Here is a 27,096-nt window from a genome sequence, read left to right as displayed (position 1 = left end):
CAGGCTTTGGATATAGTCCTGAATATGGATATGCCTGCTATTCTATTGCATGTTAAGAGGATATACCTTTCTTTGCAGTGACTGAAAAGGGAGAGCTTTGTGTGTTCCCCTTCAAGTACAAAGGGAAGACTTATGAGAAGTGTGTTACAGAAGAAAAGAATAGGCCATGGTGTGCTACAACTGAAAACTACCAGAGAGATGGAAAGTGGGGGTTTTGTGCTAACGGTAAGAACTTCTTATACTTCATGTGCAAGGATCTGACCTAACACAGGGGGTTAGCCATTATCAGGGTGGACAAAAGACCTCTGCTTCAACACAGTGGAAGTAAAGGGATGGGAGCGGGCCAAACAAGGAATGTATGGGATAAACCTGACTTTACTTAAGTCAGTGAGCAGAATACTTTTGAAAAAGTTCGTGCCTTTAGATAATGAGTGTTCAAGTCATAAGTGATGACTCTGCTTTAACAGAGATCAGTCATGTTGGAAGGAACACTACGTTCTAAAAAGCATAAATGCTAACCTAGGGAATAAAATTGCCAGGTAACACACTTGTGCCTCTTCACTATCTGAAACAGTACCTGTTTAAAACTTTTGTTGATACTGTAAAATTGCTGCACTAAAATCAATTCATGCCTGAAAGTCTCTTGCAAAACATTTGTTAATCTTTTTTTCAAACCCTTTCCCCTTTGCAGGAACTGCAAGAAGGGAATCTACTATTATTTTCACATGTGAGGAAAATGCTGGTGTTGGGAGACCACGCATCCTGAGTGAGACACTTGGCTGTGCTGTCACATTTGAATGGAGGACTCAGGCTGTTTGTCCTCCCAAGAAGATGGAATGCAAGTTTGTCGAAAAACATAGAACTTATGACTTGAGAATGCTCTCCTCCCTGACAGGATCATGGATCTTTTTCCACAATGGGAACTCGTGAGTAATGAGCAGTTCCCATGGATCAGCCTGCTAATCAGTGCAGTTGAAATTGTATTGTGGCATAGTACTTCTGTTTGGTCCTTGTTCAGAGTCTGTTTAAATTTGCTAGCAGTTATCTTAAAACTGTCAATGCTTAACACTGAATGCAGACAAAAATAACAGTGAATACAGACAAAAATTTATCTGGAGAGGATGAATTATTACTGTCTTCATCATCACCCATTCCCTCTATTAGTAACCATTTTCCAAGGATGAGTAAATCGAAACTTTAAGCTTTTAACAGGCTTTCTATTTAAATTGCTAACTTAACACAGTCATTTTGTAGTTTAAATGCAATTTGGTTTTGGTCCTTAATCATGTTGAAAAAAAAAATGACTTAGTTGCTGTCTTTTGACTCAAGTATGTAATGTGTTGTAAACTTTATGTAAGGCTTCCTCCCCACCCCAGTCCTGTAAATATCAACTGAAAGGAAAACACAGAATGACAGGAATTCATCAACCTCTCCAGCATACCTGCTCCAGTTAGCTAATAGAAATAAACTGGCAAGGATAAGAGCATCTAATTCTAAACTTATGGTAAACTGGAGTAACAAAACTGTCCCATTCGCCACCTTGCTACTGGTTCGTCTGTTTTATTAAAACTTAACTGTTATAAGTCTGAAGAAGTGCTGAATTTAGGATAGTACTCTAACCTTCACAGAATCACAGAATATTAGGAATTGGAAGAGACCTCAAAAGATCATCTAGTCCAATCCCCCTGCCGGAGCAGGAACACCTAGATGAGGTTACACAGGAAGGCGTCCAGGCGAGTTTTGAATGTCTCCAGAGAAGGAGACTCCACAACCTCCCTGGGCAGCCTGTTCCAGTGTTCTGTCACCCTCACTGAGAAGAAGTTTCTTCTCAAATTTAAGTGGAACCTCTTGTGTTCCAGTTTGTACCCATTACCCCTTGTCCTATCATTGTTTGCCACTGAGAAGAGCCTGGCTCCATCCTCGTGACACTCCCCCTTTATATATTTATAGACACTAATAAGGTCACCCCTCAGTCTCCTCTTCTCTAAACTATAGAGACCCAGCTCCCTCAGTCTTTCCTCATAAGGGAGATGCTCCACTCCCTTAGTCATCTTAGTTGCCCTGCGCTGGACTCTCTCCAGCAGGTCCCTGTCCTTCTTGAACTGAGGGGCCCAGAACTGGACACAATATTCCAGATGCGGTCTCACCAGGGCAGAGTAGAGGGGGAGGAGAACCTCTCTCGACCTACTGACCACCCCCCTTCTAATACACCCCAGGATGCCATTGGCCTTCTTGGCCACAAGGGCACATTGCTGGCTCATGGGTCATCCTTCTGTCCACCAGGACCCCCAGGTCCCTCTCCCCTTCACTGCTCTCTAATAGGTTATTCCCCAACCCGTACTGGAACCTGGGGTTGTTCCCACCCAGATGTAACACTCTACACTTCCCCTTGTTATATGTCATCCCATTTTTCACAGCCCAACTCTCCAGCCTGTCCAGGTCCCGCTGGATGGCAGCACAGCCTTCTGGCGTGTCAGCCACTCCTCTCAGTTTAGTGTCATCAGCGAACTTGCTGATAGTACACTCAATTCCCTCATCCAGGTCATTGATGAAGATACTGAATAATACTGGTCCCAATACTGACCCTTGAGGCACTCCACTAGATACTGGCCTCCAACTAGACTCCGCCCCATTGACCACAACTTTCTGGCTTCTCTCCTTCAGCCAGTTCGCAGTCCACCTCACTACCTGATCATCCAGACCACACTTCCTCAATTTAGCTATGAGGATGCTGTGGGAGACTGTGTCAGACGCTTTACTGAAGTCAAGGTAGACCACATCCACTGCTCTGCCATAATCCAACCACCTTGTTATGTCTTCATAAAAGGCTATGAGGTTGGTCAAGCACGACTTCCCCGTGGTGAAGCCATGTTGACTGCCCCTAATGACCCTCTTATCCTTGATATGCCTTGAGATGGCACCAAGGATAAGGTGTTCCATCACTTTCCCAGGGATGGAGGTGAGGCTGACCGGTCTATAGTTACCCGGGTCCTCCTTCTTGCCCTTTTTGAAGACTGGAGTGACATTTGCTTTCCTCCAGTCCTCAGGCACCTCTCCTGTTTCCCAAGACTTGGCAAAGATGATGGAGAGTGGTCCAGCAATGACTTCAGCCAGCTCCCTCAGTACCCGGGGGTGCATTCCATCTGGACCCATGGATTTATGGATGTCCAGATTGCTCAATTGCTCCCTAACCCATTCCTCATCAACTAAGGCAAACTCCTCCAATTTCCTGACTTCCTCTGGATCCTCAGGGGTACAGGGCTCCTCAGGACAGCCTCCAGCAGAGTAGACAGAGACAAAGGCGGCATTCAGCAACTCTGCCTTCTCTGTATCTTCTGTCACCAGGGCACCCGTCCCGTTCACCAGTGGGCCAACCTTGCCTCTGGTGTTGGTTTTATCTGCCATATATTTGAAAAAACTCTTTCTGTTGTCCTTGACCCCTCTCGCCAGGTTTAATTCTAAGGAGGCCTTAGCCATCCTAGCTGCCTTCCTACATCCTCTGACAACAGCCTTATATTCTTCCCAAGTGGCCAGCCCCTCCTTCCATGATCTGTAAACTCTCCTCTTCCATTTGAGCTTACCCAGCAGTTCCTTGTCTAACCGCGCAGGTCTCCTGGCTCCCTTCCTTGACTTCCTATGTGTCGGGATGCTTTGATCTTGAGCTTGGTAGAAGCAGTCCTTGAATGCTAGCCAACTATACTGGGCCCCTTTACCTTCAAGCAGTCTTGCCCATGGGATTTCCCCCAGCAATTGTTTGAAAAGGCCAAAGTTTGCCCTGCTGAAGTCCAGGGTTGCAATTCTGCTTGCTGTTCTGTTCCTGCTGCACGAGATGCTAAACTCCACCATTTCATGGTCGCTACAACCGAGGCAGCCCTCAACCTTTACTGCTTCAACTAGACCCTCCTTGTTAGTGAGGATGAGATCCAGCAGTGCTCCTCTCTTAGTTGGTTCCTCCACCATTTGCATCAGAAAGTTATCATCAATGCACTGGAGGAACCTCCTGGACTGTGGCTGGGTTGCTGAGTAGTCTTTCCAGCAAACATCAGGGAAGTTAAAATCCCCCACGACGACCAGGGCCTGTGACTGTGAGGCTGCTCTCAGCTGCCCGTAGAAGGCCTCGTCAACTTCCTCACCCTGATCTGGTGGCCTGTAACAGACACCTACAACAGTATCACCCCTGCCAGCCTGCCCCTTAATTCTCACCCACAGACTCTCAACTCGCTCGTCCCCTGTCCCTGGACAGAGCTCAGTACATTGCAGCTGCTCTCGCACATAAAGAGCAACCCCACCACCCCGCCTGGCTGGCCTGTCTTTCCTGAAAAGGACATAGCCCTCCATGACTATATTCCAGTCATATGAGCTGTCCCACCACGTCTCTGTAATTGCCACCAGATCATAATCTACCGACCGAACACAGGTTTCTAACTCCTCCTGCTTATTCCCCATGCTGCGCGCATTGGTGTACAGGCATTTCAGGGTGCGAGCTGAGCACACTGATTTCACCCTACGGGGATGGGAGGCCTCCTGGTCATCATCAGTTCTAGAGTGCTACCCCACTGGTGCCAGCCCAGCTACAACCCCATCCCTCTTCAAATCTAGTTTAAAGCTATCCAAACGAGCCCTGCCAATTGCTGTCCCAGCATCCTTCTACCCCTGTGAGATAAACCTTTCCCACGTATCACTGTCTCGACTGGTGTCTTATAAAACCAGCCATTATCAAGGAATCCAAAACCCTGCCTGTAGCACCAGTCTTGAAGCCAATCATTTATGGACTGAATTTTTCTAATTGATCCCACGTCATCATCTGAAAATGGAAGGAGTGCAGAGAAAATCACTTGAGCCCCTGAATCTTTCACCATCCATCCCAAGGCCTTGAAATCTTTCTTCATTCCCCTCAGACTACGAGGTGCAGCTTCTTCCCTACCTGTCTGGAAGACCAGCAGCGGGTAGTAGTCTGTCGGGGGCACCAGGCTGGGGAGTGCCCTGGTGATATTCCTGACTCGGGCTCCAGGTAGACTACAAACTTCCCTATGATGAGGGTCAGCTCTGCATATTGGGCCCTCTGTCCCTCTCAGAAGGGAATCACCTACTACAATTACCCTTCTTTCTTTCTTATCAGAGGCAGTCTTGAGGTGTGGAGGCAACTGCCTCTTCCTATGTGACCCTGTAGGCAGGCTTTGTACCACATCCTCACCTACCTTTTCTTCAAGATCCAGGGCCTCAAACCTATTACAGAGGGGCACCTGGGGAAGCAAAGCAGGTAGGGAAGGGAGTTGCCTGTGACGCCGAACTGGAACTTGCTTCCAACCCTCGTCATGTCTTTGGTCCCCTACCCGTGCCCGACAGCGACAGGACAGGGGCTGTCTCGGGTCCTCCATCACTTTTTGGGGGGTATCCCCCTTTGGCCTTTCTGAGTGGCACATCAGGGAGTTGCTCCACCAGTCAATCTCCTTTTCACGTTCCCTGATGGACCTCAGTGTCTTGACCTCCTCCTTAAGTTTCACCACCATGCTGAGCAGATCTTGTACCTGCTCACACCTCACGCAGGTGGAATGCCTGCCTCCCTCCCCCAGCTGCAGCAGGCTCTGGCACTCCCTGCAGCCGGAGACCTGGACAGAGATGAAAACTGAAAAAAAATTTGGAGCATTTCTTGCCTCAGTTCCAATTCCTAGTTTTAATGTAGGTCAAAATTAACTAGTGAACTAATCTGGTAAATGATCAATTCTATCTTTTTTTATTGCACAGAGTCTTTTACTTGAAAATGATAGAAGTAATCTGCTAAACCTTAGTACCTGCTTTCTGTCAGCTAATTTGAGTATTTAATTTCTTTTGACTTGGCTAGCTTCCCATGAGGATTCTAAAGTTTGCATCTCACTTTTTCAGTTTACCTTAAATTAATTTTAAAGAAGTCTTATCTACCATGCTCTCTATAGATACTATGTGAACCTCTGTCAGAGGGTACATGAGGGACCCACAGGCTGCCCTGAAAGAGCCAGTATTTGCAGGAAAAGCAACAACGGAGATGTTCAAGTTCTTGGACTTGTTCATACACAGAAGCTGGATGTGACAGGTAAAGTTAATTTTGTTCCTATAGAGAGCTAGAGATGGTTAAATCTTACAACCCTAACTGTAGTGGTTCCTAAATTATGGTGAAGTCTTTGTTTTGAAACATCTTTACTGGAGAAACTTTTTTTAAAAACAAAACAAACCAACCAACCAAAAAGCCCTCATACCAAACAAACCAGTAAATGCTACTACTCAAACTTAAAAGTGGCTTTTAAGCCATCAAAAAACATTGAAGTAAATAAACATCATTGTCATTAAAGTTGTAATAAGTTAATTTTTCATCTGAACATCAGGAAACCATTTTTCTCTTCCAGGTGATACGGTGTATGTTAGTTATTCCAGTGGGCAGGAATGCAGGAAAAACAAGAAAGTAACAACAATTATAGAACTAAAGTGTGCAAAAACAGTTGGCATGCCCATGCTGCAGAGGTGAGTAACAAATTGATGTTCAACTGATCCTCGTTGTTTATTCCTTTGTACCTCTCTAGTAGACTGTCTCAGGACAGTGACTGTTCTGTTGGACAGTCCCTAAAATAATCCTCACTCTGTACTTATAAAACATGAGTCTTCTGGAGTTTCTGCGCCTGTTCACTTCCAAAACCAATTGTATTCTATATTTATATTAAAATTTCTTAATTTTGATTGTCTTAAAATGGGCAAAACTTTAAGCATTCTACTTCCAAATTAGATCTGACAGTGGATGGGATGCTGTTGTTTTCAATGTCAGTTGTAGTACAACCATTATTAGCTTTGCTCAGAATCCATTTAGTAGAGAACACTTACTGTAGATACATTATTGAGCTAATAAAATATAGCTTATTGTTACCTCAATAGGTATTATTTAATTAGAAGCTATCTAAAGTGAGGTAAATATGAATGAACACAAATACTAAGAAAGCTTGATAGCTTTATGCTTAGTTCTCATTTGATTAACTGCATATTGTTTGTAGAATTGGGAAACTGAGCAAAATGCTCTGTATCAGTAAAAGAACTAGTCGGCAAAATCTGACTAGCTTATGCTCTTTGTCCTAGTTAAATAATGTGCAGCACATTAAACATGCCAAGAGCACTGTGACATGTTTGTTGGCTAAAATATTTTCATAAAGCCCTCTAATATGCTGTTTGACTTCTGGAACTTTTGAAGTAGGATATTCAACTGCAGCTGGGTCTTTTAGGTCTTGGACTGCAGAAAAGTTCAGTGCAATTATTCAACGAAGGGTTTTGAGTGCTACTTGACTATTTTAGTTTACTCTTGGCATGATACTTAGACAAGGACATTCCCACACATAAGTTAGCAGCTATATGTCTTCCCTTTCTCAAGATACTAAGCACTTGTTAATATTTCCTGGAGTCATAAGTTGTGTCTGTTATTTGGCAGGATTGATGAAGAAAACTGTGCTTACTACATCACTTGGGACACACGTGCAGCTTGTGCCGTGAAGCAGCAGGAGGTGGAGGTGGTGAATGGAACAGTTGTTAATCCTGCAACTGGGAAAAACTTCTCTTTGGGGGATGTTTATGACAAGTAAGTAAAAAAACCAAACTCCAAACAGCTCCCTTCCCCTTCCCCTTCCCCTTCCCCCCCCCCAAAAAAAGAAAACAACAGACAAACCCCAAAATAACAAACCAAAACCCACAACTGTACTGCAAGGAAAGGACTTGGTGTGAATATTCAGTGTTGCCTTAAGAGTACTTAGCTGTCAAGTAGAAATAGCACTGAGTTCACCTTGTACCAATGATTGATTTAAAGGCCTAATTAATGGTGCAGCTTGCAGCTGGGCTTATAGCTGTGAGCATGTCCAGGTGTATTCAAGATGGGTCTAAAGCCTGCACATACTCACCTTGGTGTTAGAGCTCTTTATTGTGGGTAATTACTCATTACTATGTGTACATAGTAATTGTATGTACATTACATTGTAAGTAATTGTAAATGTACATATTACATAGTGTGTAGACATTAGTTCAGTGCCAGAGAACTAGAGTTTTTTGTTTTGGGCTTTTTTTCCTCCACCTAGAGTAGTCCTTGGCTTTTTAGATAGCACCGTTTTTCCTGCTCACATGATCCGTATGAAGTAGGAACCCATGACTGAAAAGCCTTAGAAGTGAGGAAGGACAGGTCTTGGAGGAGTGGTCAAGCATGACTGAACTCAGAAGAGGCAGGGGAAGACCAGCAGTTACACTGACTGTACTACACATTGCACATAATTCTGTTCCAGAATCTGTTATAAACTACTATACTTAATGTCATTGCTAGTGTTATGGAAGGAAATCTGCCCATACTGGTGTCATGGGAAGAATAAATTCTGCTTGCAGGGTGCAAACCATTAGTGTGCAGGGTTTGAGTAATTGAGCAGAAGTGTTGCAAATAAACCTGCTGTGCAAGTGTGGTGATAGCATTACAAGCATAGAGAAAATACGAAAATCAAACAGGCCTGGATGAAAGAGGAGAGGAAGTCAGGACAGAATTATAAACTTGGTGTAATGTGAGATTAAAGGCAAGTCATATTTCAGCAAGCTCAGCCTTTGAGCAGATGCCTAAAACAAATAGTTGGGAATCTCGGAGCATTCTCACTCTGACCAGCAATGTGAAAGGATACATTTGTAAAGAGTACTTTGGTAACACTTATGGTAGAACCAATTATCCTGCTAGAGGAGGCAGCTAAGCTATGCTATTTACCATAGCACACAATATGGGTCTTATGGTCAGTAGGCTAGTTTGTGTATGAGCTGCTGAATCATGCTTTTGTCTCTGGTTTATCTTAATTCTTTGGAGGTGTTTGCATGTTCATGTACTCAGTGAGGGCAGTATAACTAGAAAATTTGCCTTTTTTTTTTTTTCTTTATTAGATTATATTTATGCTAAGCATAATCCTCATTTCTAATGTTCAGGCAGGAAGCCTCAGTCCTGCATCTTTTCTGGTTGCTGCATCAGTCACTCCATCTTGCTCTGGAATAAACCAGTGTAGTAGCTACCACTGTTGCCAGTCTTATGTCTTGAGAATAACCTAAATCTATGAGTTTAGACTTAAGGGTAGACCTGCTCTCTGCTTCCTCAGGTTGTACATGGCTTCTGGTGACATTCGGACAAATGGCGATAAATATGTATATGAAATTCAACTTTCTGGTATAAGAAACTCAAGTATCCCAGAATGCTCTGGAGCAAATATCTGCCAGGTTAAAACTAATGAACATCGCTTTCGGAGAATTGGTTCTACTACAAAAGCTAGATATTATGTTGAAGGTAAGTATTTGCTTATTAACCAGAATTGCTTGATGCTCCATATGAATTGCTTCATCAGAAATGGTTCTTGTTGCATGATATCTGTGCTAATCCATTTCTGTAAAGGTATTCAGAGTCTGTCTAGCAGAATTTAGGTTGCTTTTTTTTCTTGCTGTGTAAGCTTAGTTGTGACCATGGCCTTAATAGGTTTTGGGCTTGACATTTGTTGAAAGACTTTGGTAGGAACAGTGCAAGATAGAAAACTTGGTCTCCTGTTTTCCTCTGTGCTTGTGCTGCATAAGCAATGATCTCCTTTATTTAGATACTTTTTTTCTTGTAAAGAGCTTACTCTGCTGTTCCATAGCAGCTGATAGGGTCAGCTATGTAAAAGTGTAGGCTCACCTGTAGATACTGTGAAGTATAAGCTGTTACTGGAGAACAAATACATAACTTCCAAGATCTGGTTTTAATAGACTGTTCTCAAGGAAGCAGTAAACCGTAACATTTTCTTCTCATTGTAGATGATGACTTGGATGTCATATTTTCATCAGACTCCAGATGCGGTAAAGATGAGTCAAAGTCTGTGTCTTCAACCATTTTCTTCCACTGCAGTTTACAAGTGAAGGAAGGCATCCCTGAATTTCTTCATGAGACAGCAGATTGCCAGTATTTATTTACCTGGTACACATCTGCTGTGTGTCCATTAATGTGAGTAATTAACCACTTTCTGAAAGCAGTTCTGTTCTTGTCAGCACTTCTCAGCTAAAGGCTTTTTTGTACATGTTCATCACAGTGATTGTGGGGAAAAAAAAAAAGCTAAAAAAGTAGTAGATGCATGGACAAGTGGAATTGGTGTTCACTTACGTAATGCTTGGCACATGATCACTAAATGAAAGCTTGCCAAGTTTGTCTGGGCCTAAGCTGCCCATTTGCACAGGAAATGGAGAGGCACAGTGGAATTAATATTGTTGTTTTCACTAAGTAAAACCTACTGTAGCTGACAGAACATGCTGTTTCATGTTGCTGAGAGGAGGAACCAGTTTTTGGGTAACGTTTTTTTGTCCTCCTTGCCTTACTGCTTGGAAAACTTAAAAGCCATCTGCCCACTTTTTTAGGCGGGAGTAAAAATCATTACAGGTCTTAGAGAAACAATGAGATATTTCTGGAATTAATTATCAGCTTATTCTACAGTTCCAGAAAGGAGAAATGAGGTGTGACAGTATTAAAAGCAGCGTGACTGTATCTAGGTGCTTACCAGCATTCTTGACCTGTAGGCAGCCTCACAGCGAAGAATGGGGTGACTACGTCTCTATAGGACTGTTCACTTCCTGGCTACTGATTTGAAAGCACAGGGAAACTGTTTATTCTGATTTACCCAGGCAAATAGCTGTTGAGGGGGTTTGGTCTGTGTAGTCAGCTGGAAGGTAAATAATTACTGTAGCTTTAGCAGGTTTCTCAAGTGCAGGTTAGGTTCTAAAATAGCAACTTTGTGTGGATATCTGCTGCTGTGTAAGCTCTGGAGTGCCTAATTGTGTACTTCAGTCTTGACTGTAATCAGTTTTATACACTATTAGAAAGCATACCAGGGTGTAGGCACAGTACATACATTTTATTTTTCAGTGATTTTAATTAAAACAAAATCCTCTAAATTAATGTCTTTATAGCTGTTGGGTAGGACTGGCAGGATGGTGTGGCATATTCAGTTTCTTTGAATTTGCTGTTTCTAATCCAGTTTGATGCAACTGGTCAATAGATCTTGCTCATCCTTTTCTTCCAATTTACATTGTTAGATCAACCAATGATCCAAAAAGTGATGAACACCAGACTGATCAGGAGGCCCAAGTACATAAAGGCCTTTCAAGGAGAAGTCAAGCTGTTGGGGCAGTGCTGAGTGTCCTCCTGGTGGTTCTTACTGCGTGCTTAATAATCTTGCTGTTCTACAAAAAAGAGAGAAGGTAAGAAATGATTGGGTGGCTTTCAAAGTTTCATTGGTAGGGATGTGGTTTCCTCAGTGAGAGAGAAGTAGTAAACTTCAGAGATTTAAGTTCTGGTGTTCAGTTGGCTGCCTCAACTGTCAAGTTGCTGGGTTTTTTGTTTTTTAATTCCCCATTAATTATTGTCTGAAGGCCCATGTAAAGAGGACTGGAATACACAATTGAATTAGGCTAGTCTTTGTTGTGTACAACTGCTAATTAAGGAGGATAAAACAATGTGACAATATTGTTAGTATTTGATCTCTCTCTCCTTTCATGGTGTCAAGCTGGAGCCATACAACAGCAGCAAGGAGTAAGTGCAAGTCCTGCTGATTCTCTGCTTTCCAGACAAGTTTGTTTGTTTGTTTACCTTAAACATACAGGCTAGAGGTGTTTCAAAAGTCACCCTGAAGCTGTGGTAAGGAGGAAGATGTACATCATGAACTTGATTTTGTTAGAGTGGTTCAGGGTGAAGTGTTGCTGTGTAATAGCTCGCAGCTTTCTTGGTGAAATGCTTTATATTGATGGTGAAAATCTAGTGAAGAAAAGTGAGGGCTAATAAGAGGGATACAGTCTTCCTAATGCAGTATTCTTTCCTTTCCTTAGGGAAATTGTCATAAACAAGATAACAAACTGCTGCAGAAGAACATCTGGTGTTTCCTACAAATACACAAAGGTAAATACAGTGGCAAAATCAAAGATTTTGTTACCCGTAGAGTTTTCTTGATATAAATCTTTTATTAATTCCCCTTAATTCCTAGCTCCTTCAGTGCATGGAAACTATACTGTGTGGCTTCAGGAAAGCCACATAGCTGAGATATCTACATTTATATTGGGAAATGGGAAAGGCAGATTGGAGTTGAGGAAATGAAGAACAAGTCCATAAACAGCTAAACAACACATAAATGTACAGGAAGAGCAAGACAGAGGAAGACATAGTAAAAAGCATGCCGTTGCAGTATTATTATCTTATGACTAAGTTAAACCTAAGGCTATGTGTGGTGTGGGGTCTGATGACTGGGGAGATCAGTGTGTAGCGGAGTCTAGAGTGGTATACACAGTCTTCTCCTGCATTGTAGGTCTTTGTTGTTTTCTTGCAGATAAACAGTGAAGAAGCTGCTAATGAGAATGAAACGGAGTGGCTTATGGAGGAAATTGCAGCACCAAATCAAAGAACAGCAAAAGGAGGGCAGGAGAATGGGCACGTTACTACCAAGTCTGTTACATCTGAAGCCTTTACCTCTCTCCATGTGGATGACCTGGACAGTGAGGATGAAGTGTTAACCATTCCAGATGTAAAGATTCAGACAGGAAGAGAACTAGACAAGCACCCACAAAAGAAGCTGCCCAATCTTGGCAGTAATAAAGCTTATTTGCTGAATGGGGGAAAGGAAAAGAAAGGAAAAGCCAAGCCAGGCCAGCAGCAGACACAGAACTCTACAAATACAGTATCGTTTCATGATGATAGTGATGAGGACTTGTTGAATATTTAATGACCCCCTTGTGCCTAATCAGATATATATGTATAGAGAGATTATATATAACGGGACAACATTTCCAACCAAATAAGAGGACTTCAGCCTGAAAGATTTTTCTGAATTTTGCCTTTAACAAGAAACCATTGAAAAGGGAAGAAGAGAGAGATTTCTTGGTTGTTTACAATGATCTGTTCAGCAATGACTGGGCTCCCAGTTGGCTGAGTTACACTGATTCTCTCTAGCCAGGACACACGTTTTTTTTTTAATTTTGTTTTTTTTAAGCCTCAGCATAGGTGTTAAATGCTTGCTTAAAAAAGAGAAACCTTTGAAAGGAAGGGATTAAGGCTGAATGAAGCCTCTGGCTCCTGAGTCTCAAGTGATCTGACTACTAGCATTTTGACTCCTTGTATTTATTGATCCTCACTACTCAGGTTTGCTTAATAGCAACATGTTCTTCCTGCCGGCAGGGTATTATTCTGTGGGTTCACCCATTGTAAGACAAGGAAAAATATAACTTGTGTGTTGGGATGATTTGATGTAAATTTTGGAACTGGTCTAATTTATCCTGTAAGTTTGAATATCCATTCTAATTTAAACAGATCATTGGTTCAAAGGTATTGACTGAAAGGTACAACTCTGTATAGCTTTAGCCTGAAATGGTTGCTGTTGTTTGCATGATATTTTTTTGGTACTGGTCACATGACTGACTTCATCAGTATATGCCTAAGCAGCTGATAAGCACCCAAAGATTTATTATTTCTTTTTCCTAGATTATGGCTGGACTAGGCCAACTGCACAGAGAACCAGTTTGCAAGGACATAGAGGCAGAATTCCTATAATGCAATCTGCAGTGCCCAGTTTGTCATCACTGCGAAAAGTCCAACAAATTGAGGAGCCCTAGTGGGCACAATACCTCTCTCTGGTATTAATTAGAAGAAAAAAAAAATTAGGCCAGTGTTTTCTGATCATCTTAAGTTCTAGCTCTATGTTATGGTGCTGGCCATGGTCATTGATTTGAAATGTTGCTGGCAGTGAATGCCAGTCAGCTTTCCTCTAGCAGTCTTGATCTTCCCCAGGTATTTCCTAAATTAAATTATGGGCAGTGATAGGGTTTCAAAGCATAGGACAAGTACATGCATTGGTCAGAATTTGAGACTTTTCATTGTTCCTTTTGGCTGGCTTTCTCAGTTTCAACAATGGTTTCTTTTGATAAAAATATCCATTTTGAATCAAAATAGTGTAATATAAAGTATTCAGCAATTTCAATAAAAGAGATGAAGTGGGTATTCCAAATCCCACATCTCAGGTCTGGAATCTTCCTTACACTAGTTTGTAATGCTGCTCCTCAGCCTGGTGATACCCTTTTTTGCTGTGATTGCTAAGATCTTAAATGCATGACTCTACAAGACCTGATGTTTGGTGACAAAGATTAGAATTTATAGGTAAGTCCCAGTGGTGTAGTCTTTCTTTTATCAGACTTGGGCTTTCTTCCTCTTGTATTGTTACAAGTGAAGCTGTAAATCAGTTTGGCTGTAGCTGCATCTTTTCATACCTAAAACAAAAGTATATTTTTCATATTTAGCATTAGGTTAACTTGGGGAACTGAGAGGCTTGACAGTATATTTTTAATACTGTCAGTTACCATTGCAACGTTTCTCTTAATATTGAAGAATGCTGCTTCCCTTCCCCAAGTCTTCAAGGCTGGCATCTTAGAGTTGTTTGCTCCATGAACTGCTGCACTATGTGAATTCCCATGTATTAAGGGATAGCACCGGAAGGTCTCTTCATTGTAACTGTGTCTAACAAGGCTTAGGTAGAATGGAGGTACTCTGCCTTCTTATCCAAGCAATGACATATTTCTTGTATCAATGATGTATTTTCTAATACACAGCTGACAGTAGTGAGTGACCTTGCCTAGTCTTTGAACTATTGTCCACATTTTATCTAGGCATTTATAGATATGCTGGCTGAATTGTGTCTTGTTCAGAGCTGGATGTGTGACTTGCTTCACCAGACTATTTTTCCAGTAGAATACCCTGCTTAACCGTAGAGAGGGAAGTGAGAATAGTGGGGACCAGATGACTATGTACAAATGGCTGGGCCAGGAACAGAAACCCTGCCAGTCAACAGCATGACTCTCTGGTAAGTGAGCTTTTAAGACACAAGCCTGCATGGCACAGTGCCACCCAACCCCTGTCTGGACTGTGGACAGGGGAAAGTGTGGGGGAAAAAAGGGCCAGTCTGGATCTGACTGTTTTAGTTCTTCTGGAACTTATGCATGCCATTACCAGGTGTTAAAAAAAAACACTAGGCAACAAGTGATGTGAGGCTTTGGGGTGTGTTTAAGGTGCAGCCTAATGGCTTTCAGTGTCACCTGCTTCCCAAGCAGGCTTTGATATCAGTTTCTTTGGCCTCAGCTGACCACACACATCCTGCTGATGAGGGAGGCTGTGGGGACAGGCTGTGAGTGTGGTGGGTGCTGTGCACTTGTGTGTACCTGTCCCTCTCCCCTGCAGCCACAGAGGTGAAAGCCTGGTCTGGGGTGGTGCTGTGGTGGTGTAACAGGAGGAGAGTTCTTGTTGCCTTGCTATAGCTATTCCTGATGGAGAGGAGGGGGCACACCTGCGTGATGCAAGGGAAGATCTAAGATTGCTGCTCTACAAAGCAGCTTTCACAGCTGGTTGAGTCATTGTTGCTCTGTGGCTGATGGGTAGTAGGATGAGGTGAAGAACTGATTGTTTCTGTCCCCAGGCCAGAATGGCCTTCTAAGCTGGTTTCTTTTTTGGAGTGTATTGAAAGGAGGTGTTAAAAAGATTTATTTATTTATTTCATTGTTGCCTAGACTTTTCAAGTTGCTTTCCAGACCCTTTTTCACTTTTTTTCCATCTTTAAAATGTTGCCTTCATGTTTTTCTTTGATAGAAGCAGCTGTTGTCAGCTAAAGATGTTGGAGTAGCTGGTACCTGTCCATAGCCAGCACTGAGCACCACTGGAGCCTGATATAACTGGATTTATTTTGGGTGCCCCAAAAGCTATTCCTAATGCCTAATTCTGTACTGAATGCTTTTCATCAGTGCAAAAATATGGTTGAGTGAAAACTGGGTTCCCTGCTATAGGTGGGGAGAGCTTTTCCTTGGAAACTGGGGAGTGCGGAGAGTAAGGGGTGAGACACACATGATACTGAAGTTTGCAGAAAAGTTTTCCTTTACTGTCACATGGCTCAAACCAAACACTTGTATTTCACAGTGTACTTACCTATTCTTTATAGAGCCTGGTTAATAAGCCTTGCTCGCATGTGGTGCGCAGCAGCTGCTACACTAAACTTGTATATTGCTGGTATGTTGGAGTTTTCCATCTATGCTTGCTCCTTAAAATGCCTCGTACTGGGGGAGCTGCCTTGCCTAATAAAAAAACCCAACGTAAAGTGCTGTGGCTGTTAGGGGCTTTTCTAGAGGAAAAGAACATATATGCACTCTGGTTAGGGGTTAAATGCAAATTCTTCTGGGTGAATTAAGGTCTGATTTCAAATGAAACCTTAAAAATAAAGCTTGCAACATGTAGTTTAATAATTTATGGAGTTACTCTTGACTTTTGGTCAAATGTCTTTGTTACTTAAATAGCTTTGCTGCCAACTAAATTTATCAGTGCTGCAGAGAGGACTTAGATGAGTTTGGGGGGTTTTTTGATGTGGTTTCGACACTAAAATGCCAACCCTCGATGACATTTTAGAGCATGTTGGAGAATTCGGCAAGTTCCAGAAGCAAACTTTCTTTGTCCTGTGTTTGCTTTCCGCTGCCTTCACCCCGGTCTATGTGGGTGTTGTCTTCTTCGGGTTCATCCCTGAGCACCACTGCTTCAGCCCCGGTGTCGCGGAGCTGAGCCAGCGCTGTGGCTGGAGCCTGGAGGAGCAGCTGAATCACACAGTTCCTGAGTGGGGTGGCCATGGGGCCAGTTTTGGCAGCCGCTGCAGGAGGTATGAGGTGGACTGGAACGCAACGGGTGTCAGCTGCACCGACCCCCTCGGCAGCCTTGGGGGCAACCGGAACACCATCCCTCTTGGGCCCTGCCGGCATGGCTGGGTCTACGACTCCCCAGGGACCTCTCTTGTGACCGAGGTAAAACCAAACACCTCTTTCCCCTGTGCCCTCTATTACAGATAAGCTGAGGGATGTGGGAGAGGGTTGGTGTAGCCTTGGCTGTGTTAAAAGGCTCCCATTTACCTGGATGAGGGATCCTCTGTCACTGTGAACTTGCGCTGGGTGCTTTGCAACCGCCTTCCCTCTATCCTCCCTGCGAAGCGTTACCTTGGCTGCTCAGGAGGCTTATATCTCCAGCCGGGGAACACAGCCTATTTCAGCAAATAAACCCTCAGGCAGATAAAGTCCAGTTCTGAAAGAAACTGCTGTCACATGAGAGAGGTCCAATTGGTGGAGGTGTGTAAACAGTGTGTGTGAAGGAGCAGCAGCTTGCAGCACTGCAAACAAAACCTGCTGATCCTCGAGCGGGCACACTGCACAGACCTCCCTCCCAATCTTCCTGCGATCCACACCCAGATGTGAAGATCTCAATGTCTTTCCTTTTTTTAAGGAACAAAGTCTTTTAAAGTTGGTTTAAAACACACTGGAATGGCGGGGGGGGGGGGGGGGGGGGGGGGGAGGGGGAGGAGAAGGTAATATCTTCCGAAAATGAAATAGCTTAAGACAGAAATAAGCTGCAGAAAAGCTGATGGCTGGTTTGTGTTCTCAGAAGACGTGTGAATAAACTGAAAATGTAAAGCACCCAACCCCCTGAAGTACTGTAAAAATGAATCAGTATCTGGGATGAAAACCTTGGTTGTGTGATAGAAAGTTCCACCAAATTTTTAGGGATGGTGGAAGTCAGGGTTCTTTCCCCCATGTATCTTAACACAAACACAGGAGCAGGTAAATTCTGTGCTATAGCAGCTTCAGTATTTGTAGTTTTGTAAGAGGCTGGAGCTACATTTTAGTTGTTGTACTGTAAGTGTACTTCTTTCAGCCAAGTATGGACTGGGTGATACTAAAGTGAGGAAGTTGGACACCTCAAACAGAGGATGACTCGGGACTTACACAAAATGCCAGGCATATCTTGCTGCAAAATGCTGGAGCAGATGCTGTGATCCAGATGCCCCCACTATGAATCTCCTGAGATTACGGGAAGCTGAAAACTTGCAGTCCATGTGGATTTGTGTTCTCACATCAGTTGTCTTTCCTTCTGAAGGGGGTGCAAGGTCATTCCTGTGAGCTGCTTCCTCCACAGGATAGCCCAGAACATCACATGCCTCTCTGCATTTTGGCAATGTGTTTCTGGTTATAACTGCCTCTGTGAAGGCTCTCAGGCTCTGTTATATTGTCCCTTTCTGTGACAGCTAAGCAACAGAAAGAGTAGGGCAGAGTAGAACATGTTACTTTGCCTGAAGCTAAAATTTTACACATGGAAGAATGTCCTCATGGGAAGGCTCACAGAGCATCAGGAGGAATATTTGGGTTTATGTTGATGCATAGCTTTAAATGAACCCAGTTCATTCTCAGTCATGTTAGGATAGTTTTTTGAAGTGACTTATTCTTTAAGTAGCTTTTATGTGTATCAACAGCTAAGATATGAGAACTAAGGCTAGATGACAAATACATGTGGGTATCCATGTAGTTTAAAGCTTGGCTCTGGATACAAATTACCTGGTCTCTAGACATGTTAGGCTGTAGAAAAACTTAGTTGAGCAAGGTCAGCAAAAGGCCAGAGCAGAGAGAAAATGCCTCAGGGGCAGATGCCAATCCCTCCTCCACCCTCCTTCTGGGAGCCAGTGCTCCACAGGAAATGGGACAAGGCAAGCTTCCGCAAGCTTCTAGGGTACTTTTTGTGGAGTCCTGAAGGGTCTGCAGGGACTGCTGTCATTTATGAGGGTATGAGGCAACCAGAACTGCTTACGAACGTTCACAGTCACCTACAAAAAAGCCGTTTGAAAAGCCCAGGGTGATCATCAAGTCCATGCTGGTTTGATCAACAAGGCCTACCTAGCACAAGTTAGAGTCCTGATCTTGACAGGTAATAATAATTCACTTATGTTCTTTCCAGTAATGAGAGATGAGGCACGAATGGGACATACCAATAACTGCTGAAGGGCTCGATCCTGTTTTAAATGTTGGGCACTTATCTAAGTCAGTAGGATTTCTGGGTGCTAATAAAATGGGCATTGACCCAGAAACAAGTTTAAATCTTTAACTGAAGATGACCCATGGATGTGAGCCAGCTCTTCATTTCACTCTCTTGCTTCTAACTGTGGTTGCTCCTTCAGTTTAACCTGGTGTGTGAGGACTCCTGGAAGCTGGACCTCTTTCAGTCATCTGTAAATGCTGGGTTTTTTATTGGCTCCATGAACATTGGCTACATAGCAGACAGGTACGTGTGGGCTGGCAGCAAAACCTCCTGACCTCCCTTATCAGCAGCATTCAGCAGCTAGGCTTAGATGAAGGCAAAGAAAACTTGTGCAATTGATGTCCTTTCTGTTCCTCTCAAAAGAAGGCAAACCACCTGGCGTTCAGTCACAGCGTGAGCAGCAAGTAACACAGCCTCTTAGGTCATACATGGTGGTTTGCACAGATCTCGTGGCTGGAGAGTCCTGCAGAGCCTGCAGGACTACTTTGGGATCATACACCCCGAACTCCCTACCATGCCACACCAGAGCCATGGGCTGTTAACTGAAGGCAGGAAACACTTGTTTGGAGCCCACAGTTGGTCTGTCACACTCTGTGTGGCTGCAGCTTAAAAACAGCTTGCTTTCTTTGGACAGGCTTTGAAATAGCAGACACAGATAGGTACAGCAGCATCTGTTTAAATCTGTACAGTTTAAAAGCAGAAATCCCCATGTCCTGGCATCTTTAGCTCCCTGTTCTGAGACAGTTGCCCCAGCCCAGCAGATGGTGTTAAAAAGAAACAAATGCCAGTATCTGATGGCCAATTTTCCGCCTTGTTCCACTCCTGCCTAGGACTGTTAGTACAGCAGGCTCCGAGTTGCTCCAGCTATGGAATGCAGCCCACTGCAGACAACAACATCCATACATACTAGATTCTTTTAGAGATGAAGACTGTGGTATAAAAATCTGTTAAATCTGTGATATGCAGACATCTAATCATGATATTAACCCATACTTATTTTTCATCTCCATAATATAAAAAAACAAATAGAGTACTAATCTGCCTGTTCTAAAAGTCAGGGATAACGGTCACAGTCCAAATATATGTAAATATGGGACTATTGTTCTTAAGAATCTTCTCTCTTTCCTGAAAGCCTTTGTGGAACTTTGTGGAATTAGCACAGTAAACTTTCAGGGAATAGAAGAGCAGATAAGTGAAGAATAGGCTAAGAATAAACATCAGTATGTACTTTCCCCTTGTATAGGGATTTATTTATTGGACTTTTTAAGATGCACAAAGCTTTTACTAGTTTAAAACTAGTGATTTGCTTTACACGTATTATCTTCTAATCCAGGTTTGGCCGTAAATTTTGCCTCATAACTACAATTCTTGCAAATGTTGTCTTTGGAATCCTTCTGGTCTTTGTGCCCACCTACCTGTGGATAGTCATCATCCGGTTCTTCCAAGGGCTGGTCAGTAAGGGCTGCTGGATCGCAGGCTACATCCTGGGTAAGTTCAGACCTTTTCCCAGGAGCATGGCTGACTGCAGAAGATGAGGAAAAAAACCCCTAACCTCCCCCCAAAAAAACCCCAAACCAAAGAAACACCAACACAATCCTGAACAAAGCCATTTTTAAATGCCTTCCATGCTCTTTTATCAAAGAGTTTTCTCCCTCTTTGACTTCTCAGGATTGTTTCAATCCTGCTCCAGCCCAGTCACCCACAGAGAGATGACAGAGGAGGCCATCAAAGAAGCAGGCAGAGGATGGGAAAATTGGAGGCATTTTTATGACATAAAGAGCATTAACGGGCAATGAGAGGCTTCACAGCCTAAAAATAACCAAAGAACAGCATGTACTTGCTGAGAAAAATACAAGCTGTTTGGGTGTCCATGCACTTGTGTGAGTGGAGGCCAACCCCGGGGATTGCGAATTAGTGTGCCAGGCTGTGCTGATGCTTCTCCCAGTGCCTTAATACTGATAGCAGCTGGTGGTGAAGCATGGGTTGAGGCCAGCTCAGGACAACTTCCTGGTGGAGCTGCCTGGGACTTCTCTGACTTCTCTGGTGTGGTATTCAGGTTCTTGTCAAAAATAGCCCAAACCCAAGCGATCACCAAAGCAGCAAATTAAATTCTTTGAACGCTGCCGAATAGAGCCTTCTCTGGATTAGCTCTGAGTGATCCTGTTCACTGTGGTAGCGGTAAGAATGTAAAGGTCGATGCTGTGAAAGCCCATTAGGTCTTCTAGCAGGGACATCTTGCTAATGCAGTTATCCAGCCGTCTGGTCTAAATGAAACAAAAACATCTAGCCCACAGTCCAGACCAGCTCTTGCCAAGACACGATTGTTTCTTCCTGTGTATATTCTAGATGCTTCCTAAGCCTCTTAAGTCTTTTTTTCTGGCACAAATGAAATCTTCATCACCTCTTCTGGGGAACTTTATGCCATTTTAGAGCGCAAAATCCCTTTCAGGACAATGACTGGGCTTATCCTGATATTTTCCCTCAGTTATACCTTGTTACTTCTGTATTTTTCCTTGAAACTCTCTTGTGAGAGGTGTCACCCAGAATCATCCCCAAACTCCTTCTAAACTTGAATCCTTTCCCTAAGGATAAGCCAATACTGAATGCCCAGGGAAGGGTATAAGAACAGAGCAACCTTGTTATTGCACTCTCCTGGGACACTGGTTCAGATGCAAAACTTTGAGTGTGCTTGTACCTGCCTGCTAAATAGGTACTTTTAGCCCTGTATCAGACAGAATTAATCAATGAGTCTATCCCATGATATGCAGCTGCAAACTGCAGATACCATCCTGTGGCACAGGCATATCTTATATACTTGCAGTGTAATGCAGGCTGAAAGGCTGCACTTCAAAACCAAAATAATCGGTCTTGTTGTGTTGGAGATATTATGTAGGATAGTGTTAGACAAAATCTATCTGTATGCTTTGATGCATGTTTGATTTACTCAGAGATTTCCATGACAGAGATCAGTACTGGATGCTGGTGTAGGAGCAGGAGCAGTGTTTTCTCCTCTGTTGGTGTTTGGGTGACAGAAAAGCAAACCTGCCTCTGTGAGCACCAAGGGATTTTGTCCAGAGGCTTTATGCCAGGAAGCTCAGGATTACCAACACAGCTTCTTCAGGGCATTAATGCAGCACTGGTCTTCCTGTCCCTGCAGAGCAAGTTACTCCTGTGCTGAGCAGTCATTCACCTGTGTCTGTGCATGTTTGCAGCAACAGAAGTCGTTGGTCCGAAGTACCGGAGGACGGTGGGCATCCTCTACCAGATGGCCTTCTCCATTGGGCTCCTGGTCTTTGATGCCATTGCTTACGCCATCTCTCACTGGCGGTGGCTGCAGTTGACTGTCACCCTGCCAAGTTCCTTCTTCCTGCTCTACTACTGGTAAACGGGCTTTTGTTTTACACCTGCCCACAACCTGAAAACCAGCTTCTCTTGCCACCCCAGGCTTGACATGGAGGGAGATTTGGCACTGCTTTTTGGTTGTGCGCACCTCTTAGTGCAAAGAGGAGGTTCACAGCAAAAAGGAGAGGGAAACAGAATTCTCTCAACTGAGATTTCAGTGCGTCTTAGCCTGCGCACCACACCTGACTTGTGTCTAAAAGACCACTTCGAAAGCAACTTGTGGAGAGTGGCTTAATATCATTTATTATCTTTGTTAAGCATTTCATAAAGGGAAAGAAATGCCTTGGCATAAAGTACACACTAAAAAAATGGTTATTGAGGGATTGTTGAATGCTGACATAACTGTAAGAAGTTATGTTTACATGTTCTTTTAAGAAAAAAAACTTGATGCTTTTTGTGGTCTAACCAAAAGAAGACACGTGGGTTCACTTTTATTTTGGATTCTTTCCTCTCTCTTTAATTGATATTTTTCAGTTTGAGTGCTTTGGATTTGAGAAATTGTCTGGCTGGGTTGAGAGGTGAGGAATAGTAGAAAGAGATTCGTTGTCTTCCTTTCTCGGTATTTGTGAATTGGTAAGCCAGTTCTAGCTTGCTTGCTTCTTCTAAACTTGTGATGGCACAACTGGAAGATGGCTCCCTAAGAGGAGCCAGTTTGTGGTAAACATGCTGAATAAAATGATACCACTACTCTCACTTAAAGCTCTTCCCTATCTTTAGTAAACTCATATCTAAATCCACTACCCCAACTGCTCCTCCTCCCACTTCAACAGTGGGATGTACAATTTTTCCTGATGGGGTGCAGGGGGCAGCAACACACAAAACCCAACCAACCAAAATCCACCTGTCTCTCTTCATCCAAAGCACTCTCTCCAGTCTCCATACACGAGAGCACTCTGTGGGCTTTTTATGTTGGTATATAATATCATCCGCTTGCATTGTAGGTGCCTCCCAGAGTCTCCCAGGTGGCTGATATCTCAAGGAAAAAATGACAAAGCCATGAAAATTGTCGGTGATATGGCTAAAACAAATCGCAAAAAGATGCCTTCCCATTTTGAGGTGAGCTCTGGGTTAGCTTGTGCATGTAAGTAAGCATCACTGTAGTTCCTTGCAGTAGACACTTACTTTGTACTGACTCTTCTACAGGATATTAAATTTGAAGAGGATGATGGTGGAAAGCAGAGTCCTTCCTTCTTTGACCTTGTCAGGACACCACAGATGAGAAAAAACACATTCATTTTGATGTACAACTGGTAAGATGATAATGATGGAGAACTATTTTTGAAGCTGTGGTTTTGAGGGCTCCAGAAGGATACAGACCTCTGTTCTTCAGCTGACTAAACTTCAGTTGTGGTTTAAGCACCACACAGCCATTTGCTCACCCCTCTCCCTTCCCCCTACCCCACGTGGGATGGGGAGGAGAATCAAAAGAATGTAAACCCCAGGGATTGGGATAAGAACAGTTTAATAACTGAAGTACAATATCCTGCTGCTGCTACAACTACTACTACTAATAATAATGGTAAGGGAAATAACAAGGGGAAAGAATATAAAACTAACAATAAAAAGGGAAAAAACCCAAATAAACACAAGTGATGGACAATACAATTGCTCAGCTCTCGCTGACCAATACCCGATTCAAGCAGTGATCTGGTCCCTTCAGGTAACTCCCCCCAAGTTTCTATACTGGGCATGATGTGCTGTGGTATGGAATACCCCTTTGGCTAGCTTGGGTCAGGTGTTCTGTCTCTGCTCTCTCCCGGCTTCCTGTGCCCCTCCTCACTGGCAGAGCATGAGACTGAAAAGTCCTTCATCGGAGTAAGCATTACTGAGCAATAACTAAAACACTGATGTGTTATCAGCACTTTTCTCAGGCTAAAGCCAAAACACAGCGCTGCACCAGCTACTAAGAAGGGAAAAATAATAACTGCTATAGCTGAAACCAGGATGCTAACAAAGCCAAGATGTTCTTCTCCACCCAGGTTCACAAGCTCCGTCCTCTACCAGGGGCTTATCATGCACATGGGAGTAGCTGCTGGGAACATGTACCTGGATTTCCTCTATTCTGCACTTGTTGAGTTCCCAGCTGCCTTCATCATCATCATCACCATTGACCGCATTGGGCGACGTTACCCCTGGGCTGCGGCCAACATTGTGGCTGGGCTCGCCTGCCTTGTCACAGCTCTTATCCCAGAGGGTGAGTCACCTGTGTGAGGCCATGTGAGGGTTCCCATTCTTGCATTCACACAGGTGAAATTCACACAGGCCCCTTAAAAATATAAAGTGACATGGGATCAGAGGTCCCCCTAAAATAACATTGGTGTATTGATACCCTATGTTGGGATACTTTTAGATGTGCTGAGTGCATTTTCTCTGCAGACATACATTGGCTAAAAGTAATTGCTGCTTGCATCGGGAGAATGGGAATAACAATGGCTTTTGAAATGGTTTGCTTTGTAAACACCGAACTGTATCCAACATACATCAGGTAGGTGCATCCTCCTCCCCATTGGCATTTGCTCTGGAAAGGCAGAGAAAATAAGGGTGGATGAAGTCCCACGTAGTGTTTGGATTTGTCCTGGGCAGGGATCAGAGTTGTGATCCATCCCATTCCATCTGCAGTACTCTGATACTAACATGATCCTTTTGCTGTTGAACCAGGAACCTCGGGGTGATGATCTGCTCCTCCTTGTGCGATGTTGGTGGAGTCATTGTCCCATTCATTGTGTACAGGCTGGTGGAAGTCTGGCACGAACTGCCACTCATAGTCTTTGGTAAGTGCCATCTTACTTCCTTGCTGGCCACTTCTGGGGTGCCACAGTGGGTCCCAAGTTTCAAAGGGAGGAAGAAGCCAACTTAAGGCAGTTGCTCCAAGTTCAGCAGAAGCTCCTTGCTGTCTGCACAAGCCACAGTCTCAGTTCATAACAACCTAAGTATTGTTTATGCAGTCATGACTCCTTTGCCCTTATTATTTTTCTTTGCATTTTAAAGGAAATTAGAAGTGAATAGTGGTTGGACAGATTTCAAAGAGTTGAGAAGCATTTTGATGAGATTAATATTTGATGGCTCCAATGTGATGAATGACAGCTCTTCTGTGAGGTATATAGTTTCAGTCCAGGAGCCAAAACCTAGAATTTCACATCACTGCCTATTTAATGGTGTACAAGTGTGGTTTTTATTCTCCTGCTTTTCTGATAGTCTGCTAGCTGGCTATTCTTGAGCTTTTAGGGAAGAGGCTGGTAAATAGATGGAAGATAAGTGTTTTCAGGCTAGTGGCTTGAACTCTCTGGTCAGGGTCTGCAGAACTTTTCTGAATCTTAAGATCAGCATACTATTTATAGAGAAATGTCTTGAATGGCAATATGCAGTTTTTAACAGACAGGACACCTAGGAGGGTGCTTAGTAGATTTAAAATATAGATGCCAAACGTGTACAAAGTGGGTAAAAAAATATCAATGGGAAAGTTAATCACATCGAGCAGGAGATAATGCGTTTTCTATGTATTTTCTAATCTCATGTGAATGGCAGAAACACTGAATCCATTTCCTGGCACACTCTCACACTAGAAAAGGTTCTTTTCTCTATAAAGGAGGGCTTGTCTGTCCAGTCTGAGATGCCCTAGTTCATTGCATAACTTGAAACTGAACTTGGCTTATTGCTATCTCCACGTGGCAGCCGCATCCTTCAGAGGTGGCATGGCAGTTTTGCATATAAAGCCTTGATGTGCATGTCTTGTAGAAGAAGGATATAAAATGCCATTCACAAGTCTTTTGTGTCAGACAGTAGAAAGTAGTGTATATGTTGGAAATTGGTGTATGTTAACAAGTTCTTTGTGTATCTGTTTGATTTGAAGCTGTCCTTGGTTTGATTGGTGGTGGATTGGTGTTGCTTCTACCTGAAACTAAAGGAAGAGTTTTGCCTGAGACTGTTGAAGATGTTGAAAACTTGCACAGGTGAGTCAGGGGGATGAACTCCTGGCAGATTTCACTTGGAATGGTGAAAAATCCCTGCCCAGAGCTCCCTGGGGAAACCCAGGGTTACTTGGCTGCCTCCCATGTTTCCAAGAAGCTGCTAGTTAGTTCCCAGACTCTTGCTGGAGAGGTTTTGGGCTCTATCGTTTGTCTGCCTACGCATGTGAAAACAAGCAGCATACGCTTTACTGGCCTGTGAATAACAGCAACAGCACTAGTCTCTCAAACCTGCTGCAACACTATTAAGGACAACTTTATTTGTCCTTAAAAAAAAATAATAGTGGAACAGAAAAAGGGCAGTTTTGACAGCAGCTACTTGTGTGGTGGGTGAAACACCACTATCTACTGAGGAGCCAGAGCAAACCTAGAGGATTAGGTGCTCATTTTCTCTTGGGCAGAGGCACAGCAAGTGAAGTACTTGAAGTTAGCTGCTCACTGAACACCTGCATTCCTGGTCTGATGCTCATGTCTTGTTCTTCTTTCAGGCAAAGTGCTCCAAAGGCAAAAAAAATCTATCTCCATGTCCAAACGTCAGAAGTAGCAGACGACTGAAGAAGGCTTAACTCTTCCTGGACCGGCTGCTCTAGGGCACTAGCATAGAAAGGCAAATTGCAATATAAATACTCTCTAAAAAGTCTTGCCTCATTTTTGTGTCCTCCCTCCCTGTCTATTCTTTATTATACAATGTTTAGGGATTTCTGATGGGATTGTCCCTATTACTGCATAGCTGCTTCCCTCTCTGATAAATATTGTTTAGGACTGGGAAATTTCTGGACTGGCTGTGTGGACCTCAGCATGGGGACAGATCTTAGAAGCTTG

At 43.4% G+C, this 27,096-nt stretch overlaps 2 protein-coding genes across 2 annotated transcripts in view; both read left to right on the top strand.

Annotated features, from left to right (window-relative positions):
- IGF2R (insulin like growth factor 2 receptor) overlaps positions 1-16,434 on the top strand; it is a gene marked incomplete at its 5' end in the record, with an annotated part of 62,998 nt that extends 46,564 nt beyond the window's left edge. The window contains 10 exon segments of the mRNA XM_080615074.1: positions 79-225; positions 692-926; positions 5,934-6,070; positions 6,381-6,495; positions 7,445-7,591; positions 9,123-9,307; positions 9,808-9,994; positions 11,077-11,241; positions 11,866-11,935; positions 12,360-16,434. Of these exon segments, the coding sequence (XP_080471200.1) occupies positions 79-225; positions 692-926; positions 5,934-6,070; positions 6,381-6,495; positions 7,445-7,591; positions 9,123-9,307; positions 9,808-9,994; positions 11,077-11,241; positions 11,866-11,935; positions 12,360-12,752 (1,781 nt within the window). The 3' untranslated portion in view covers positions 12,753-16,434.
- Positions 16,435-16,440: 6 nt separating this feature from the next.
- On the top strand, positions 16,441-26,883 carry LOC308219721 (solute carrier family 22 member 2-like; the record flags this gene model as incomplete). Its single annotated transcript, XM_080615075.1, has 11 exons — positions 16,441-16,851; positions 19,047-19,150; positions 20,241-20,395; positions 22,120-22,288; positions 23,251-23,365; positions 23,453-23,559; positions 24,289-24,503; positions 24,686-24,794; positions 24,968-25,080; positions 26,160-26,259; positions 26,763-26,883. The coding sequence occupies 11 exons, from the start codon at positions 16,441-16,443 to the stop codon at positions 26,827-26,829; spliced, it is 1,665 nt and encodes a 554-aa protein (XP_080471201.1). The 3' UTR covers positions 26,830-26,883.
- Between the last annotated feature and the right edge of the window lie 213 nt (positions 26,884-27,096).

Source organism: Psittacula echo (genome assembly GCF_963264785.1).
Source record: "Psittacula echo genome assembly, chromosome: 4".
NCBI classification, from domain to species: Eukaryota; Metazoa; Chordata; class Aves; order Psittaciformes; family Psittacidae; genus Psittacula; species Psittacula echo.
The sequence above is the reverse complement of the archived record's forward strand: the minus strand, read 5'-3'. Positions and strand labels throughout refer to the sequence as shown.